Source organism: Poeciliopsis prolifica, unplaced genomic scaffold (genome assembly GCF_027474105.1).
Source record: "Poeciliopsis prolifica strain line A6 unplaced genomic scaffold, Auburn_PproV2 SCAFFOLD010, whole genome shotgun sequence".
Lineage (NCBI taxonomy): Eukaryota > Metazoa > Chordata > Actinopteri > Cyprinodontiformes > Poeciliidae > Poeciliopsis > Poeciliopsis prolifica.
The window spans coordinates 9,230,333-9,248,279 of record NW_026562385.1 but is presented as its reverse complement, the minus strand read 5'-3'; the positions used below and the strand labels follow the sequence as shown (position 1 = coordinate 9,248,279).

At 41.7% G+C, this 17,947-nt stretch overlaps 1 protein-coding gene across 5 annotated transcripts in view; it reads right to left on the bottom strand.

Annotated features, from left to right (window-relative positions):
* Positions 1-3,889: 3,889 nt before the first annotated feature.
* Positions 3,890-17,947, bottom strand: part of tnrc18 (trinucleotide repeat containing 18) — a 58,705-nt gene continuing 44,647 nt past the window's right edge. For all 5 annotated transcript variants that reach the window (XM_055035104.1, XM_055035106.1, XM_055035107.1 and 2 more), the window contains exons 23-30: positions 17,186-17,261; positions 16,945-17,053; positions 16,681-16,797; positions 15,845-15,988; positions 12,093-13,813; positions 11,773-12,009; positions 11,583-11,657; positions 3,890-8,998 (exon numbers count right to left, since the gene is read on the bottom strand). In XM_055035104.1, coding sequence (XP_054891079.1) covers positions 8,792-8,998; positions 11,583-11,657; positions 11,773-12,009; positions 12,093-13,813; positions 15,845-15,988; positions 16,681-16,797; positions 16,945-17,053; positions 17,186-17,261 — 2,686 coding nt within the window. In that variant the 3' untranslated portion in view covers positions 3,890-8,791. The remainder of the gene's footprint in view (positions 8,999-11,582; positions 11,658-11,772; positions 12,010-12,092; positions 13,814-15,844; positions 15,989-16,680; positions 16,798-16,944; positions 17,054-17,185; positions 17,262-17,947) is intronic.

Below are 17,947 nucleotides of genomic sequence, written 5' to 3'. Positions count from 1 at the left end.
TCTGTTCTATAACAGCCTATGTTAGAAAGATCAAACTGGGCTGAGAGATCTCATCAGCATCATCCTCCCATGAAAATCTGTTCCTTCACAATAATTTTTATTGATGTGAATAAGCAACAAATTGCACTTTCACATCACTTCCCAGTTTCTGTGGTGCAGATTAAATAAGGAAGTGGAAGACTGCTGGAAGTGATGTTTTTAAGAACTGAGCCCTTTGTACTGATCATCATTCTTGATTTTGGTCATCATTGCTGACCTAAAACAGGAAAAGTTTAATCTGGTTCAATGAAAGACATTGGCGGAAAAAAGGTTACTTGGCTTTTTTGTGGAGTGTAAGTAAATATAACTATGATCTTCACAAAATAGTTGTAATTACATCACTGCATCATCTCAGATCCTTTTATGCTCACAGTTACTTTTATCTGCACTCAGCAGCAAAATACATCAGCCTGACAAAATACACAGACTCTTAGGCAAAACCCAGGGGGTAAATGCCCATGAAGCACCTGCTGTTGCTGCAAATATGGGCATAATAACAAATGGGAGCGAGCCAGTGTGCTAACGCTTTTAGGAGCTCATCTCTTATGTGGGTTTTGGTGCCTGGACAGTTAGAGGACACAGTCAGCAGAGGTCTCAGAGCCCGTCCTCATTATTCTCAGAATAAATTAAGCTCTCACTCCGTAATTAGCAGGGGGCCTGTGGTCTTCGTCTGAATTCAGCTGTCAGGTATTCAGCGGGCATCACTACGTCCTCACAGCCACAATGGGATTTCACTCACTGTTTCTCTGGCCTAAATATCCACAACAGCAGCTTTGTGTGTGTGTGTGTGTGTGTGTGTGTGTGTGTGTGTGTATGCTTGTTTCTGTAATCTTTTGGGACCTCTTCTAGTATGATTTCCAACCTGCTGAGGACCGATGGAGCCTATGGTGACCAGTGTATACTTTTTAATGCTAAACAAAAGTAAACATGATTGGAAGTCAATACAAAGATCTAATATATTTAGAAATACAAACTTGAGTGTGTGTGTGTGTGTGTGTGTGTGTGTGTGTGTGTGTGTGTGTGTGTGTGTGTGTGTGTGTGTGTGTGAGAAAGAGAGAGATCCCTGAAATACAAAGACTGTGATGTTTCATTCATTACGTTGTCAGCATGAATAATAGAAAACTAATTGATATGCACCACCTCATCCACTCTAGCATGCATGCTTCCATCAAGGATCACAGTCTGAACTAATATTTGTATGGCTTAGCAGTCATTTCAATTTCAAATTCTTCGAAAAGATGCAGTGTTGGCTGAGAAGGACAGATCGCAGGGCAGGAAAAGATAAGAATACATGTTTTCAGTACCTGACCACAGCAGGAAGTGTGACACAGAGGGAGGTGTAAAGTACATATTGAAGTCAAAGAAACTGACTTTAACACACACACACACACACACACACACACACACACACACACACACACACACACACACACACACACACACACACACACACACACACACACGCCCATACGCACACACAAACACACACCACACACACACACACACATATATATATATATATATATATATATATATATATATATATATATATATATATATATGCAAGTTTCTTCCAGATGACTGAATGAGCACTAAGTGTCTGTATGTGATCTTTAGGATAATAACTCCTTTAAGAAAATGTTGGTAATTCTGTTTCGGCCCTGGATGGTGAAATGATCTGTATGAAGAGTAAACAAGAGTACACTGAGCCAAAAGTAACACACCATGCTCTCACACATCAAAAAGGAATTCTATAGCTTTCATTCCAAAACCCATAAACTACTCAAAGAAAATTGTGCATTTATCACAGCCCAATAGGGCACAGAGTATCAGTATCAAATTTATGAATCTTCACTGTTTTGCTGCGAAGCAGAAAGTAACACGGTTCTCTCTGCTCTGATTAGACAGGTCTATATGACTGAGTTGTAACCGGACAATCATTTTATGCACAAAAACGCGCAAAATTCAGACCTCATGCACAGAATAAAAACATTGAGTTTTTTGGTTTGTTTTTGTTCTCACATACATATGCTAAAAACTTGGATCTTTCTCACACAATGCATGGACCTCTGAGTTTAGCTGAGCGTTACTTGATCCCCCAGGAAGTGTCCACAATTAGAAATTTAAGAGGAAAGGAGAATGAAAGAAGCAGAGAGAAGGAAAGTGTGTTTTTTCTGACAGAAAAGAACTGAAGGATAAATACAGCTCTGAAACTGTGAACAATGTGCCTTTCAGACTGCTCTGTATGCATTTAAATGGCCTCCAACTTGAGATACCTGTCTCTCAGGAAACTGATTACGTGCACAAACACGCACATCTGAAGGAATTCAGAAAACATACTCAAATACACATGTATGCTCCCACAAACACACGCTTTCTCCAAATGTGTGTAGGATGTTCTGCAGTCTCAGCCAATAGAGCGCTTCTGCTCATGCGATGTCGTCCAATCAGAGCATGGCAGGCTGACACACCCTCAGGAGGATGTGTGGAACGATGCTCAGGCATGATGCAGGCAGAATGTGTGTGTCGGAGCAGGCTCCCAGCAGACTCAGATGTTATGCTGATGGCGAGCCTTTCAAGAAAACTGAGAGGTGTCCAAACCCCTGACTACTGCAGGAGCACATCTTCAGTTCATGTCAGCACAGATTTAATTACATACAATCACACAAAACATCCAAAGACAAACACTCTTGGGAACGCTCAGAACAGTCAGAGGTGAAAAACAGGTCTCTCACAGCGAGTTGTGCAGCTCTGCAAAGTGGGCTGAACTTCCCTCCATTTTATCACAGCCCGCAGCTTCATTATTGGACTGCCAAAATGGAGGTTTGATGGAGACCACTACAGATTAAAGGAGCAGTCCATGAAACGGGACAAAAAAAGGAGAGCTGCTTTTCTGGTGGAACTGCTGGAAATCGGGTAATTCAGGGTTCCCAAAAATATTTCTAATTTGGACATTAGGCTATTTTTGCCTGTTGTTTCTAATTTTTAAAGAAGATCTGTATCAATTTTACATGATTAACCTTTAAGACCTTAATGCATGTCCTGTTTTTGGAGCACATTGTTGTGGCTCTGAGCTCAATAGTTCAAATACTCAGTATTACACAAATTAGTCTACCTTTTCATCTCAGAAAGAAAGACATCGTTTCTCATGAAGAATTTTGCAGCATCCCATTTTTCATATTTGGGTATTTAACTGCAGCATTCTTCCCTACGAAACGCTATATTCACTGAAGTCAGAATTTTAAGAGTCCAAGATTAATAAATGAAAACATTCCTTAAGCCTTAAATTCCAACTTCAAAAGTATGCTTTTAATCAAAAATCTTAGTAGCAATTAAAGTGTTTCACATAGAAAAGGTTGGCTTTGATAATTTATCAAGAAATTTAATGCCTGTTTGATTTTTTTTTTGTACTAGGTTTTCTTTAATTTGACTACCAGAAGCAAGCGTGAATCAGAAGAGAACTAGTTCACAATATTATACATGTGCACAATAACTACAGTAAGCAAGAAAGTTTTTTGACCATATCATACATTTTAGAAACATTTTCTAACTTGACTTGAATGTTTAATGAATTTAATCATAGCAAGTGATGTACATCTGTGTAATGGGGCTGTGTGGCCTAATTAGATTAGTATCCTATATGTCTAATTATCCTGCAGATTATTTTCTTTTGGTAAAATTTAAACAAAATATCTAAAATATGTTCAAGATATTGGAAACAACACCAACGTGTTGCTTGATTAAGACAACCGAGGATAAATTGGCTAAAGTGGAACCGTTTCAGATTACACATTGACAAAAATAAATATATGAACAGAAAATGACAACTCACAGAGAAGACAAAAATACATACAGTTCCATCTGTTTATTGATTAACTATAAAATATTTACTTACTAAAACAATTTCAAAGAAACACTGATAAACGTGGTTGCTGTCTGTAAAAAAACAAAAGGAAAACAAAAACAGTTCCTTACACATTTAGTATAGGGTGACAGAATATATGTAGCTTCAGATTTCTTTAAAATGTATTCATTTTCATTTTTACAAGATTAGACAAAGTATATTCTGATAGTTTTCTTCCCTCGACAGCGAAGGATCATTTACAAAACTTAGATGTTTTTTTTCTTTGTGTATATTCTCAAAATAATCTTTTCTCTGTAACAGGACAATAACGATACTGAAGGAACAGCAGACGAAGAACCAGCCTCCAGTCCACCTCTCTCTCTCCCTCTCTCTCTCTCATATACTATTGTTTGCTCGCTCTTCCATTTCTTTCTCTCTCTTTCTCTCTCTCTTTCTCTAGCAGCTAGCTCCCGGTGCCCGACAGCAGTATTGCTTGAGAGGCGTGGATGATTGTTCAGATAGGGGAAGCAAGAAGGCGGGAAATGAACAACAAAACAAATGTTTAAAAAAAAAAAAAAAAAAAAAGCACAGCAAAAATAATTATTAGATTTTTAAAAATTACTAAAACAAAATAACGACAACATATACAAAAATCAGGCTCTTAAAACACAATAAACAAAACAAAATAAAGCGTAGTGGAGAGTAAAAGTGTGTAAGTGTCGGACCCTGTTTAGGCCGGAGACTGGGCTTTGGATGGAGATAAGGGGGCAAAAAGTAATATTGGAAGGCAGAAACACACACCTGTAGAAGGGGCTTTCGGGGGTGTGTAGGTGTGTGTTATCAAGAGACAAGACTGTGATGTCTTATCAGCCTCCTTTCACACACACACACAAGACATACAGAGAAAAGTGCTTTAGCAGCTCCAGGGGTAAACAAACATTCATGAACGGGCACTTTAAACATCTGCAAACGGCGGCACGACCTGTGGAACCGCAATACTCTGATGCCACGCCGCGATCCAGCCGCACCGCCCGTCGCTCAAACGGACATAAGAGCAGCATAATCAGGAAAACGGGGGGCTTTAGCAGATCATTTCTTAGCAAGTAAGAAAAAAAAAAAACAGCAAATAGAGTCACTCTGTACCTGGTTGAAATTATTTTAAATACGAATAGATTAGCAGCACATTTTAAGAAAAAAAAAAAACTTTTCTGGGAGAGGCTGTCGTGTCTGAATTATCCACCAATGCTCACTGAATTGCTTCATTTGACAGAAAGATGCCGTAATGGCACACAGGTTCTTCTTCTAAACATTCTCCAGCCGGCGACGGCAAGCAAAAACAGACCGATGTAGAGGACAAACCAGAAGGTCTCCAGATAAGAGTAGAAAATATTAACACCTATTGAATATCAACAAGACAGTCTTCAAACTCTGCTGCAGGGCAGAGATAAAAGCAAAGAGTAGGCATGGGTCGATTCACGGTAACAAGGTAGCTTTACAAAAGTGTTTAAAAAGTTACGGCTCAACTCCGTTAACGTTTTCTGGCCATTTTTTGTATTAGAAGAAAAGTGCTGGTGTGACTGGGAGTGACGCCACTGGACACTGCCAGTCAGCTGGCTGAAATAAGGCTGCAACGCATCTTTGCCAGCTTGGAAATATTTCCAGTCACTAAAAATACATTTAGTCGTTATGTGGAAACTAAAGGAGAACAATCTATGCACTGCCGGTCAGCTGGCCGCAAAGGAAACGGGTACACTTTTCTCTTGCTAACTGGAACCAATTCTCACTTATGTTACAAATAAACGGGTTAAAACATTATGCTGTTACATTTTTATATTGGTTTTTTTCAACCGTTGTACTTTCACTAAAGTTGATCATACCGTGATTTACCGGGAAAAGAGGGAGGAATGCAGCTATATACAGTAAAATACCACATATTTTACGGACACATCTGACAGTCTTTAGAAAAAGAAGGCAAAAAAAGACTGGGATAAAATGAACTATTCCTCTGGACCTGAAGACATTGTGGACCATGAAGGGAGACAAAAAACAAAACAAAAAAAACTGTTTGGCAAAACATTGTTATAAGGCCTGGGAAAGTAAGGCGGCGTCCAGCACTCACAATCCTGAGCATGACATTCAACAGTCTTACTGAAAAAAAAAAAAAAAACAGGAGGAAAAAAAAAAACACTTTAATGAGGCACGTAGAGAAATAAAACACAGGCAGCTAAAAGAACCAGTAACTAGAATGTGCTGCACTTCTTTTGTTTACCTGGGTAAAGAGAGGGGTGAACCGGTGGGAGTAAATACTCGAGGAAGACACAATACAAGACTCAGAGTCTCCTTATTCAAAGTGCACTCATGTGGAAATGGTGATTGTTTGGAGGGGAGCGTGCGATCGGAGATGGCGAAGGAGCTTTCCCACAAAACAGCAGACGCCGAATCGTAAAAAATGAAGAAAGAAAGACGAAGAAAGCAAGAAAAGAAAACACCGAACATAGGACACTTGAAGGTTGCAGACAAAATCAGGGAATGAAGGAAGCCTGGCTGTGGAAAATGAGTGTTTAAAATTGAATTACGCTGATCGAATCGGTTTCGACAGCTGCACGGTGAAAATCAGCGCCATGACCTTGATGAGTCTTGGACTGACTGCAGTGTTTATAACCATTAAAGACAAATATTCCCACTGACTGGGATTCCTGATCCCAATGTTCCCACACACAGATTGAGATCAGGAGGTCGTCCCTTTTTCCTCCATTCACCTGCATCTTGTAGGCATTGGCCGGTTACCATCAGCAAGAAGCCATATTGGTTTTGGTCACTTCATGATAAGTAAGAACTTAAAAAAAAAGGGCTACGTTTTTAGATTTTCATGTTAAAATACAAAATATTACATTTGTTTTGCAACAAATATTTAGATTTAAATGTGATTTCATTTCAGTTCATTATCCTAACAAACATTTTGAATAATTTGCAAAGAGAAATAAAATGAACATATTTTCTGAGATTCAGGTATTCAATAAATTAGAACAGGCGTTACGATGAGGCTCGTTTTTCAGGTTAAAACTGCATTTTGAAAATAACCTTCAAGCGGTTATAAAAAGTACTTTTCACTACTCCCATTTCTGTATTAAAATGCTTTTCATTGGTTTGATTTAATATTCTAATCTTAAGATTTTTTTATCGGCTGTCGGTAGAAAATGGTCTTATCAGAAATAAATAGTTGAAAGTCTAATTCTAGTTTATTTATCAAATGTGTCATGTAACGATGGAGTTACAAACTTCATTGAATACGACTACGTTTCTCTGTTTTGTGGTGAAAAATATACGAAAAGAAAAACTTTCAAGGGCTGAGGAGCTTACAGGAAGGTTGTAAGTCATGCTACGTTTGGCAAGCTGCCGCTGTAAAGCAGCAGATTGCAGGCTAGCAACCCAAACAGTCCAACCTATCAAACAGCTAATATCAGCTTCTTAATCTTGTGCTACTCTACAAATAACTAAATGTCATGCCATAATATTTAAAAAGCTAAATTTAAGACATTTCTCATTCTATATTTTGGGTTATTTTTTTAAATCAAAGCAATGAATGTTAGAGAAAATTATAATTCATATATTATGCTATATATTTTACTAATGACACCAATTTTGTCTGATTTGAAGTAGGTGGGGAGGCCGACTTCACTCAGGTTATACTATTTTAGAAACAGAAGCAATAAATTGCTTTTTTCTGCTTTAAACAAAATCGATTATATTGTGTTTTACAATATTTTGCTAAATAAAGTGAAACCTTGTTCTGTTTTTTTTTTTATATCTACTCAAGGTGAAACAAGGAGAGTCTGACACCAACCCATGCCTACTAATTTACAGCAGTGCAGAAACGCGATGCTGAATGTGGGCGTAAAATGACAGAAGATCCTCAGAATGCAGCTGGTTTCCTTTCATAGTGTGTTTCAGTGTGGATTTGTACTGAGAACTTCCCCAAACCCCCTCCAGAAAGAAAAAAAAGAAGAAAAAAAAGAGAAGTGCTTTCAAAGACGCATCTCTTCCTCTCCGTAGCCTGAGTTGACGAGGGAGTCAAATTTCAACAGCGCAGGGACGCTTCGCCCTGAGTTCCGATTGTCAGGAGGACGGCGGGGGGGGTTTTCGGGGGGATAAATATCAGGAAAAGAGACATTTAAGTGTTTCTAAGTGCTTTCTGTTGGATTGCGATGGTAGGAGTCTACCGCTCATCTCTCTGTGCATTTCTTTCTTTGCGTCTGTTGCTCCTGCTGTTCTGTACACACATTTAAATGACTGTAACAGGACTGTAACATCACCACGGGAACATCATAATCACAACATCACACCAGCTTTACCCCACCACCCATACAGGGCGAACAGGCAGGCGCCCCCCCTCCTGTTTCATCATTCACAGTTCGTTAAAGCTTCTTTACTGTTTACCTCTTCAGAAAAAAAGTACTCTGACATAAATCTATCACATGAAAATAAAACACCTAGATTTTTCTCTAGCTACCTGCGTCTCTTACATGAGGGGAAGTATTTACACCTGTGAGCGCACGTACAGTATGCGTCTGTTTCTGCAGGGGAGATATTTACACGCAATAGGAAGTATTCATGCCTTTGTCCCCCATGAACAGAGTGGGATGACGACGTCTGTGTGTGCAAATGCTTCAGGAAACCGGTCCATTTCTTAATACTGTCTGTAGTGTTTCCCATCTCCGTGGTCAGAGCTGTCCTCGACAGTCTCTCTTTGCTGAAGTGTGTCGTGGTGCGGGAGCGGTTCAGTCCATGGAGTCACGGTTCCAATTCAGAAAAGCAAAACAAAACAAAACATTAACATCAGTGATCAGACCGCAGATTGGGCCGAACTCCCCGTGAGGTCGCGTCGTGATTTGGTTTTCAGTAGCTCGTCTAGCAGATGACCGGAACGCCGTCCGTGTTGAAGATCATTCCGGTCGTGGGTTCGTAGGTGCCGGCCAGGTAGTAGAGGTCCTCGCTGTCGGCGTAGCGGCGAGTGTGGATCATCTGCTCGTACTCCTCCACGCTCACCACCAAACACTTGTGGCTGATGGTCTGCACGTCGTTCTCGTCGCTGTGAGACGACTGGTACAGGGCGCGCTGCGACACAGACACGGGTTTTAACGAGCAGCCATTTCCACGTCAGGGTAAAATATTTTGCCGTTGGTCTCGTGCAGAACAGTGCAGACAATAGGAAAGATTTTCCAAAAGGCTTTCAAATAAAGTTAGCTGTTATGGCAGCACTATAATCACCGACCAAAAAAAAAAAAAAATCATCCTTTAGCTTAATTCATTTTTAAACAAATGAACTTTTGTGTATAGATTTTTTTTTATTTGATCATTATCAGTTTACTTGTAGAGTGCACCAGATTTTGATAAAAATGTCTTAAAAAGTAACAATTTTACAATTTGGAAGTGAAACAAGCCCAAACTTTAAATAATTAAACTTTCTGTCTGGCTTAATAACCAGGATCGAGGGGCCGGACGATTCGGCAGAAAAATGTATAACGGTGTGGGTTACATCAGCCAAAATCAATAATTATTGATTAGTATTTTTTTTGTTGTTGTAATATCTGAAATTCAACAAACCTGGTGGAGAAGCCTGTCCAGGTTGTTTATTTTTAAGAGTTATGAGGCGGAGCAGCAAAACGTTTCACTGCTGCGCAGCAAGTTACCGAGAAAGCTGTTGCTAGGTAACCACAAGTCAATCAAGAAGGGTGTTGCTAGGTAACCACAAGTCAATCAAGAAGGGTGTTGCTAGGTAACCAAAGAGTTGCCCAGCAGCGACTCGGTTGACGGCAACAACCAGGAGAGGTAAATCCTCTCCTCTGCCTACATCTCCCAGAATGCTGTGCGGTTTTGTACTGGGGTCCAGTGAAATTATTGAACATTCTGTCAGATGTTGTATTTATTGGCACTGATCATGTGTCTATTGCAATATTATTGATTTATTGTTCAGCCCCTGTAGGATCAATTGGATTGTGCGTGTGGCTGAACTGAATTGTTTTAAAGAGCCTCAAAACGACGTTTTTTTTTGTGAATTGATGCTGCATAAACACAACTAAATTAAATTGGAGTTTTTCTTTCCAAAACGCCTCGTCTCCTTTCTGTAGATCTCTGTGGAGGTGAGAAAGTTTCACAGGTTTATGTCTTTGATGCGTCACTTGCAGCTGTTTTAAAACTATGACCTTAACTTCACAACTAAGAACTTCAGGTGTATTTTTTGTTTTTGAATTAAAAGGCTTGTCCAGTCTTTCTTATTTAGAAGAGCGACGAGGAGATTATTAATTCACAGAAACCTTGATCAACTCTGTACAAATAAAATGAAGAATCTATTAAAAAGACAATTAAATTTGCTTTGCTAATGAGGGCAATATGTGCTTTACTGGTTACTAAAATGTGAGATTATGCCACATTTATTTACAGGCTTCCACATGTTTACGTTTCAAGGAAAACATGATTAAAACGATTAGGTCATAATTTCAGCACTAGTAGTTTAATCCAATCAGTTTTGCAGAGTCAGCTGTTTGCTCTTCTACAAGGGGAAATATTCAGCACAAGCTCCTCATTTTGACCAATTAATGCTCTGCCTTTGAGAATCTTTGTCTGAAAACAAATGTCACTGTTGTAGCAAACCATATTTGTCTACAGACGAAGAAGAACAAGGAGGAAAAACCCATCAACGGTGAATCACATGAACAAATGGTGACATCGAAAAGAACATGCAGGTCTCGCTGCCCTTAGTGTGCTGCTGCTGCTGTTGGCTGATGGATGGGGAACAGTCTTGACAAGAAAGCTGTCAACTCAAACAATGAAAAAGGATTACGAAAGCTGCTTGAAGGCAGAGGTAGAACGCAGTGAGACGCGTCGAGCCTTCAGGACAACCACAAACAAAAGGTAGAGGCTGGCGGAGGAAAACACGGAGGTCGATAAAGAAAAATGTCAAAGTATCAAAACTGAAGACTGAAGGAAAAAAATGTCTGGCTGCGCAGTAACAAATGGAAAACCTAAATAGCCAAACACAAACCAATGCGTCTGCCGAGTACAGACACATTTCGCCAACAAACACAGAGCAGGACAAACTTTTATAGAATATTTAAATTTACAACCAGTTGATTATTTGTCTTGATCTGAACCTAACCGTGAGTTCGAGCCGCAGCCACTGCATTTAAATACCTTTTTATTGAACTCTTCTTTTGTTGGCAGTTTCTTGGTCCGCTCTCTGATTTTAAATCACCTTCTTGTCGTCGGAGCAAGCGACGATCAACAGTCACGGACCATTTCAAAACACACGTCTGGCAACAGGTCTGTGTTTTTTTCTGAACATTTAACCGTTTTCCACACTTCACAATAATGGCTGCAATGAAAGAGAGACTGTATTGGCTGCTGGTGGTTCCTGTTTGCCTCTGTGTTGTCAGTGTGCTCACATATCCACTTCACCAGAGAGAGAAATGCTCAGAGAGCAGCTGAAACACGAGTCATTAACATTTTTGACGCTCAATGTTAAAAAAAAAAAAGAACGCTAGAATTTACATTTTGCAGTCATTTTTAATGCCGCAGCCTTACTATTTCCACCAGGGTTGTGTTGCGTATCTGTCACACGTTTAGTTCCTCCTTTGCCTTCTTCAACAATAATTGTATGTGGGATACAATAGCAAGACAGTTGGGTTTGTTTTCCTCTCACCTCCATAAAGTCTTTTCTCTGGATGGAAGAGTGCAGAGCCGCTGGTAAAGACTGACCGCACATCAGATCCCAGTTCTACGATGAAAACAACGTCATGTGCTTTAAAAACCGAAGCCCTTCTCAATAAATCTGACCAATAACACCACTGGTTTGACAAAACATACTGTAGCTCCTTCTTATAAGGTCTGACCTTCTTATCGGTGAGTTTCTTGCCAGGGTTCGTCTCCTCAGGATGGTAGAACCAGTTGACCCGGACCACCATGTTGCTGCCCCAGGACTCCCACATGCTCTGGATGCGGCCGATGAAGGGCAAGTTGGGCCGGCCGGCGGAAAGGAACACGGCGCAGTCCCCGATGCGGATCATCTCTCGGCCACGCATGATGGCCTTGTAGAAGAGCTTCTTGGCTTTCCCCTTCATGCCGCGTCTCTGGAGAACGACAGCAGGAGGGAAAAAAATGTGACTTTGGGTTTTTTATTTTTTTTATTTCATCATTTCTCAAAGTTTCTCACCTGAGTGGGTTTCCCGAACCACTTCCAGAGCTGTCTGGCCGGGAGGAAAGCAGAGATCTTGGGTCTGTTTTCCACACTGGGCAGCCTCTGGCGTTTAGCCAGCTCCTTCGTCGTGGGCAGGTGGACCCCCTCTCTCCTCTTGGGCCTCCCCGCCTTTCCCTCTCCCCCTCCTGGCTTCGGTTTCGGCGGACGGCCCCTCTGTCCGGAGCCCTTCCCTGTGGCAGGCTTTGATGGTTTACTGGGAGCCGGAGCGGCTGAGACTGGAGGACTCGACGGGGAGGGAGAGTCTGAGTGAGGAGATAACTCTTCCTCCTCCATTTTGATTTCCACCTCTTTTTTCACCTCTTCCTCTTCCTCCTCTTTAATGTTGGCTTTAGGTTTGTCCTGGGTGGGAGTTTTCTGAAGGGGTCCGGGCGGCGGCGTAGGGGTCCTCTCCTCATCCGAGCTGCAGGACGAGTCATCAGTTGATGACGAGGACGAAGAGGACGACGAAGAGGAAGATGAGGAGGAGGAGCCAGAGCAGGATGAAGAAGAGGACGAGCAGCTAGAGGTGCATTTCTTCTTCTTCTTCACCTTCCCATTTTCCCCTTCTTCCTCTGACTCGGAGCTGCTGCTACTCTGAGACTCCTCCTTCATCTTCCTCTCCTCCCTCTTCATCTCCTTTCGTTCCTCTTTTTTAGCCTTCTCTTCTCTAGCGTCCACCTCCTGTCCTCTTCCTCCACTCCCCCGACTCTCCAGCTGGTCCTTAGTCCGGATTGAGGTCTTGTAGGCAGACTCCCTCTCAGGCAGACTGGTCGCCCTCTCCGGGCCTCTTATCTTTGCCTTCAGTAGCTTCTGGTTGGCCGAGGAAGTGGCGATAGGGGCATGGTCACGCCTGATGTCGCGTCCCTCTAGTAACATCAAAGCCTTGGTCTTTTTGGTTTTTGGGGAAGTGACGCCTTCGTGGTCCAGCTTGACGAGGGGCTCTGCGGACAAGGACTTCCTCTGTGCAGGGATGGGCTTTGGCCTGGACACGGGCCTGGAGGACATCTGGTCTGAAGACGATGGGATCTTCAGTTTGGATTTGGGCGTTCCAGTTGGTGTCAGTGACGCCGTCGTCGGTCTGGGGGTCAGTGATGAACTGGGTTTGCCGGTCGGCAGCCTGGAGATGGGGCTGGGGATCAGTCCGGAGCCGGATCTGCTCTGATGATCCGATTTCACTTTGGACGAGGAGACGGAGGCGGGTCTGGGTGTGGACGTAGCGGCGGGTTTGGTTGCAGAGGAGGAAACGGTGATCGGATGCCTCGGCACAGGCCGGCTGGCGGTGGGGCTGATGGAGCTGCTGCTCTCTCTGTCTCGCCGCTGGTTGGTGTAAGAGGTCAAATTGGGCTCACTGTACAGATCCACCGTCAGAACCTTCCCATACGTGGAGGGATAAAGAGAAGAGGGGAGAACCCGGGACGGCTTGGAAACGGGAGACTGGACCGAGCCACTCTTCCGGGGCACCGGACTGGGGAGAGTGGGGCTGCTGGCGGAGGAAGCACCGGAGTTCTTTCGGTCGGGTTTGGCTGGGTTGGCCATGGTCGGTCGGGACGCAGGGCGAGGCTTTTCCTGGGCACTTTTCTGGACAGAGGAGGTTCTGTCCTGGGCCGGTTTTGCTGGAGCTGGAGGTCTCTCGGCGGACTGGGTGGAGGAGGGTAGAGGATCAGCTTTCTCCCGAACTTCTTGATTTATGGAGGCGTCTGAGGAGTGGAAAGGAAACAGGGATTTTTGATTTTCTTACAGCAGAACACAGATTTTTATGACAGACTATTAGTGCCAGATAATGAGATTCTTCTTTTTTTTGTTTTTTAAGTTTCGAGAGTTAAAGTTATAATATTATCAGGATAAAGACACAAAAATACCGGTAGAAAGTTGTAAAATTACAGGAACTGATAATTTGATGTTCATGTGTTTAGAGATTAAGTATGTCCCATTTGCAACTGATACCAAAGTATAACTTCACAAGATGCTCAACGTTCCTCATTTTAGTCTTTTATTATTTTTCGTTTAGGAGTCGTCATTTAATTACTTCTTCATTCTGCTATTATTGTGACTTAATTCTCATTTTTTGATTGCACTGTCATACAATATTTTTCTCGTATTATTATAATTTTTGCCTGGTAACATGACTTTATTCTCATATCATTTCAAGTTTGTTCTCGTATTATTACAACTTTTTGGGTAGTATGAGTTTTTTTTCTCGTATTTTATGATTTAATTCTCATAATACGGTGATGTCCTTGTATTAATTTTTTACCCACTTTTTTCATAATATTCGGACTTCATTCTCGTATAAATATTTTCTTGCAATATTATGACTTCTCATATTACTGTGACTTTTCCTTGTACCGTTGTGATGACTTACTTTATTCTCATAATATGACTTGTACAATTTTTTTTCTTGCATTATTACTTTGTTCCTCCTAATGACTTTATTAGGAGGAACAAATTTAATTTTTCTTTTCTTAGACGTAAAACTACGTCATTTATTTTATAGTGTTCTGCAGATATATATGCTTGTTGTCATGTTTATTTGAGAAGTGGAAGGAAAACGCAGCAGGTTTTTAATCTGTAATATTGCCACTTCACTATTACAAGCTAATCCTTGTTGCTCTAATCCATAAATACATAGAAATAATATTGCTATTTGTGGTTGTCATGTATTAAAATGTGAAAAAGCTGAACAGCGCTGTCTCTTGGATGTGCTGACATTTTCATTCTGTGGCATCATGGGTTGTTTTTTTTTTTTTCTTTCTTTCTCCTTCTTCTTTCCCCAACAGGTCAGGGAGGACAAATCAGCAAGAAACCATCTCTGAAAAGAAAACATTACTTTGCAGAAGTGCTTACCCGGCCAAACAACAGCCAGGGTCAGCAAATTTGCACAGGCAATGTGTCGCAGATTACAGCTCCTGGTTTAGACTTTGAGCCTCACAACAACAACAAAGCGAGAACGAAGTGAAATCAAAGGCGACAAACAGACGGGCTGAAATATGGGACGTCGGACACTCACGACTCACATTGGCTCCAGCCACCAACAAATGGCTCAAATTGACAGTCAAGTTTTCTATTGTTTTGCTTTATATACACAAAATAACAGAGTTGTGAATGGGTAAATAAGGCGCTCTGGTGGGTGGTCTACAATCCAAAATAAGACGTCTGGTTCTTGTTTCGTGGAGTTCCTCTACTGACCTCAGTGTGTGAACAAATGGCTGGACATCATTGTTAATTTTGGCCCAGTTTTACTCCTGGGATCAACACGGATATGTTAAAAAGTGACAAACATTTGATGATGTTAATGCAGATATACGTCATCTCTTCTTACGTTTTTGAATTGTTTCGCCACACTAACAAAGTAAAAGGATTTTGCCATTTTAAAAGAAAAAGAAAATGATTGGATTAACACTCGAAGCAGCCTTTCTTTCTATGGGTTTCCGCCAACGTCATTTTTTAAAAATGCCTCACTGATTTTCTTTAGCCAGTAACAACATCCACACTGAAGAGTGTTGTCAATGTGCTTGATGAGAATGAGTTACAGTACGGCCACCAACCAAATTTCTGAGGAAACACCAGGAAAGCTGACAACAGTCAAGTCAAACATCGGTGTTTTTAAGCCCGTCTTCTCTCCCTCCTATTAAGAAATAGTAATGCTAAACATTGTTTTGTAGTGACCATTTACTTCGCTGGTGGCCTCGCTGTCTGCGCTACATGTGACATCACAGAGCAGGTTTTACCTGGTTTGGGTTTTGGCTTGCGACCCGGTTTCCCTTTGATCCTGGGCATGGTCTCCTCTGGCTTTGCTCCCGCCTCCTTGCTGCATTTGCGCACTCTCCTTTTGGACGGGCCGGCCACAAGCAGCGCCGGGGACGGCTCTGCGCCTGTGAAAGGACAACGTAAAACAAAGAAGTATGTATTTTTCCTCCCGACTCCACAAATACAAACGGTGCCCTTCCTATATTTAAACACAAACTTTAACTGTTAACAAGAAGAAACAAAAAATAATAATAAATCATACCAAGTATTTTTGGTCTGGTTTCGAGTGCAAGTATGTAAGTACACCTAACTTTGAAATTACTTTTCAGCAAGAAACAGGAGATTGATTTTAGCTTCACTTACACATTGGGAAAAACGTCTTGGTAAGAGTTTGTGTTTTTGCAGTGAACAGCTCGTGTTTCAATCTTCTGAATCGAAATGTTTGGCTGTTTTGAGAAATTTTGTTCTATCATGAAAACATGCTGGAAGTAAGTTGCTTTGAAAATGGAGGTCAGTGATTCAGCCTGACGCGCAGAAACCAACAACAGAGATGTACCCAAATGTTCCAGTATTATCCCATTTCCCTTCTTTTATTCATTTGAAAATCTCAGGAAGGCTACGGCTTTGAGAAAAACGCACACGGACACAAGCAGAAAGATCAGAATATCTGGGCATTAAGTGATATCTACTGGGAAATGAAAGTAAAATCAACATCTGAGAGCAAAAATGCTGCGGGAGGCAAGTTAGTGTGAGCATATACGTGATTCCTGCTGATGCTTCCCTTGATGAGGAAGAGGCTGTTTGTGCGTTTGCTCACAGTGGATCTTGTAGTCCGGCGGCAGCAGCCTGATGTGGGAGAGCGGGATGCGTCCGGTGTCGCCGTCGTCAAACTCAACTGTGATCAGATCGTCGTTCTCGTCGATGTCTGAGCTTCCTGTTTGGGAGGAACGATGATAAAAAGAAAGAAAACAAAAAAAAACCAGTTAGAGCATCTTCTAAACAGCAATCGCTGCCGCCATGTTTAATGAAGGAGCATCAGCTATTGCATGTAGAGGAGATGCTGGGTGTGCCGCAGTCGCACCGTTCACGACGGTTCCTGGGTAAAGGCAGCGGTACTGCTGGCTCCAGTAGGCGGCGATCCGGGTGCCCTCTGGGAGGTAACGCACGGACGGAGGCTTTACGTCGATTATCTGGAAATGCATGAGATTTCAACACTGACTTTTTTTCCTCACTCGTTCAACACTTTTCGTGTCTCCACCTCCTCAAAGCGGCGTGGAGGAGCAGACGGACAGCGATACGTGAGAGAGCCGCGGTTTACTCACAGCTTCCTGCAGCAGCTGCTCCAAGCAGTAGATGTGTGGTCGGTTGCCTCGCTCCCCCTCCACCACCACGCTGTATCTGCAGACAGGAGAAGAGGAAAAAAGAAGGAAAGGTATCAGAGGAGTTGGGGTGACTGTGGATTTTAATTATTTAATTTGATTTTGAGTCTCCATCTCGGTTCTGACTGCCCCGATGGGTACCAGGTAGGGAAGGGTGTTGATTTTGTTTAACTGCCTCCTTGTTACTTCAACTTGGTCTGAAAAGTGGTGAAAGGCAGAAGCTTCCACCGTAAGAAGTGAATCTAAAGCTATCTAAAAGAAAATTAAATAGAAGAAAAATCCTGATACAAGTTAAGTTATAAAGGGTATTTGGTGCTTTGTAAAAATATTTACTCGACTGGCACGTCACAACCAAAAATAAACAGAATTTTATTGTCATTTTAAGTGACAGGCCAACATAAAGTTGTGCATAATTTTAAAAAGTGAAAGATTTTGAGATTTTTATGAAATCTGAAAAGTGCGGTGTGCATTTTTTTTTTGGGTCAGCTCTTGCACCTTTAAATAAATGCAAGTGTGTATTGGAGCAGTCACATAATTAATGGAGTCCATCAAATTAAACACTTCATTCCCCTGGTGAAACATGGTAGTGGCAGCATTATGCTGTGGGGATATAATGATTTAGAATGGGCTAGTCAAATTCAAGACTTAAGGAGAATGCGTTGGGAGAAGTTGAAATTACTGACTTGCAGGTGAAACGGCAAACAA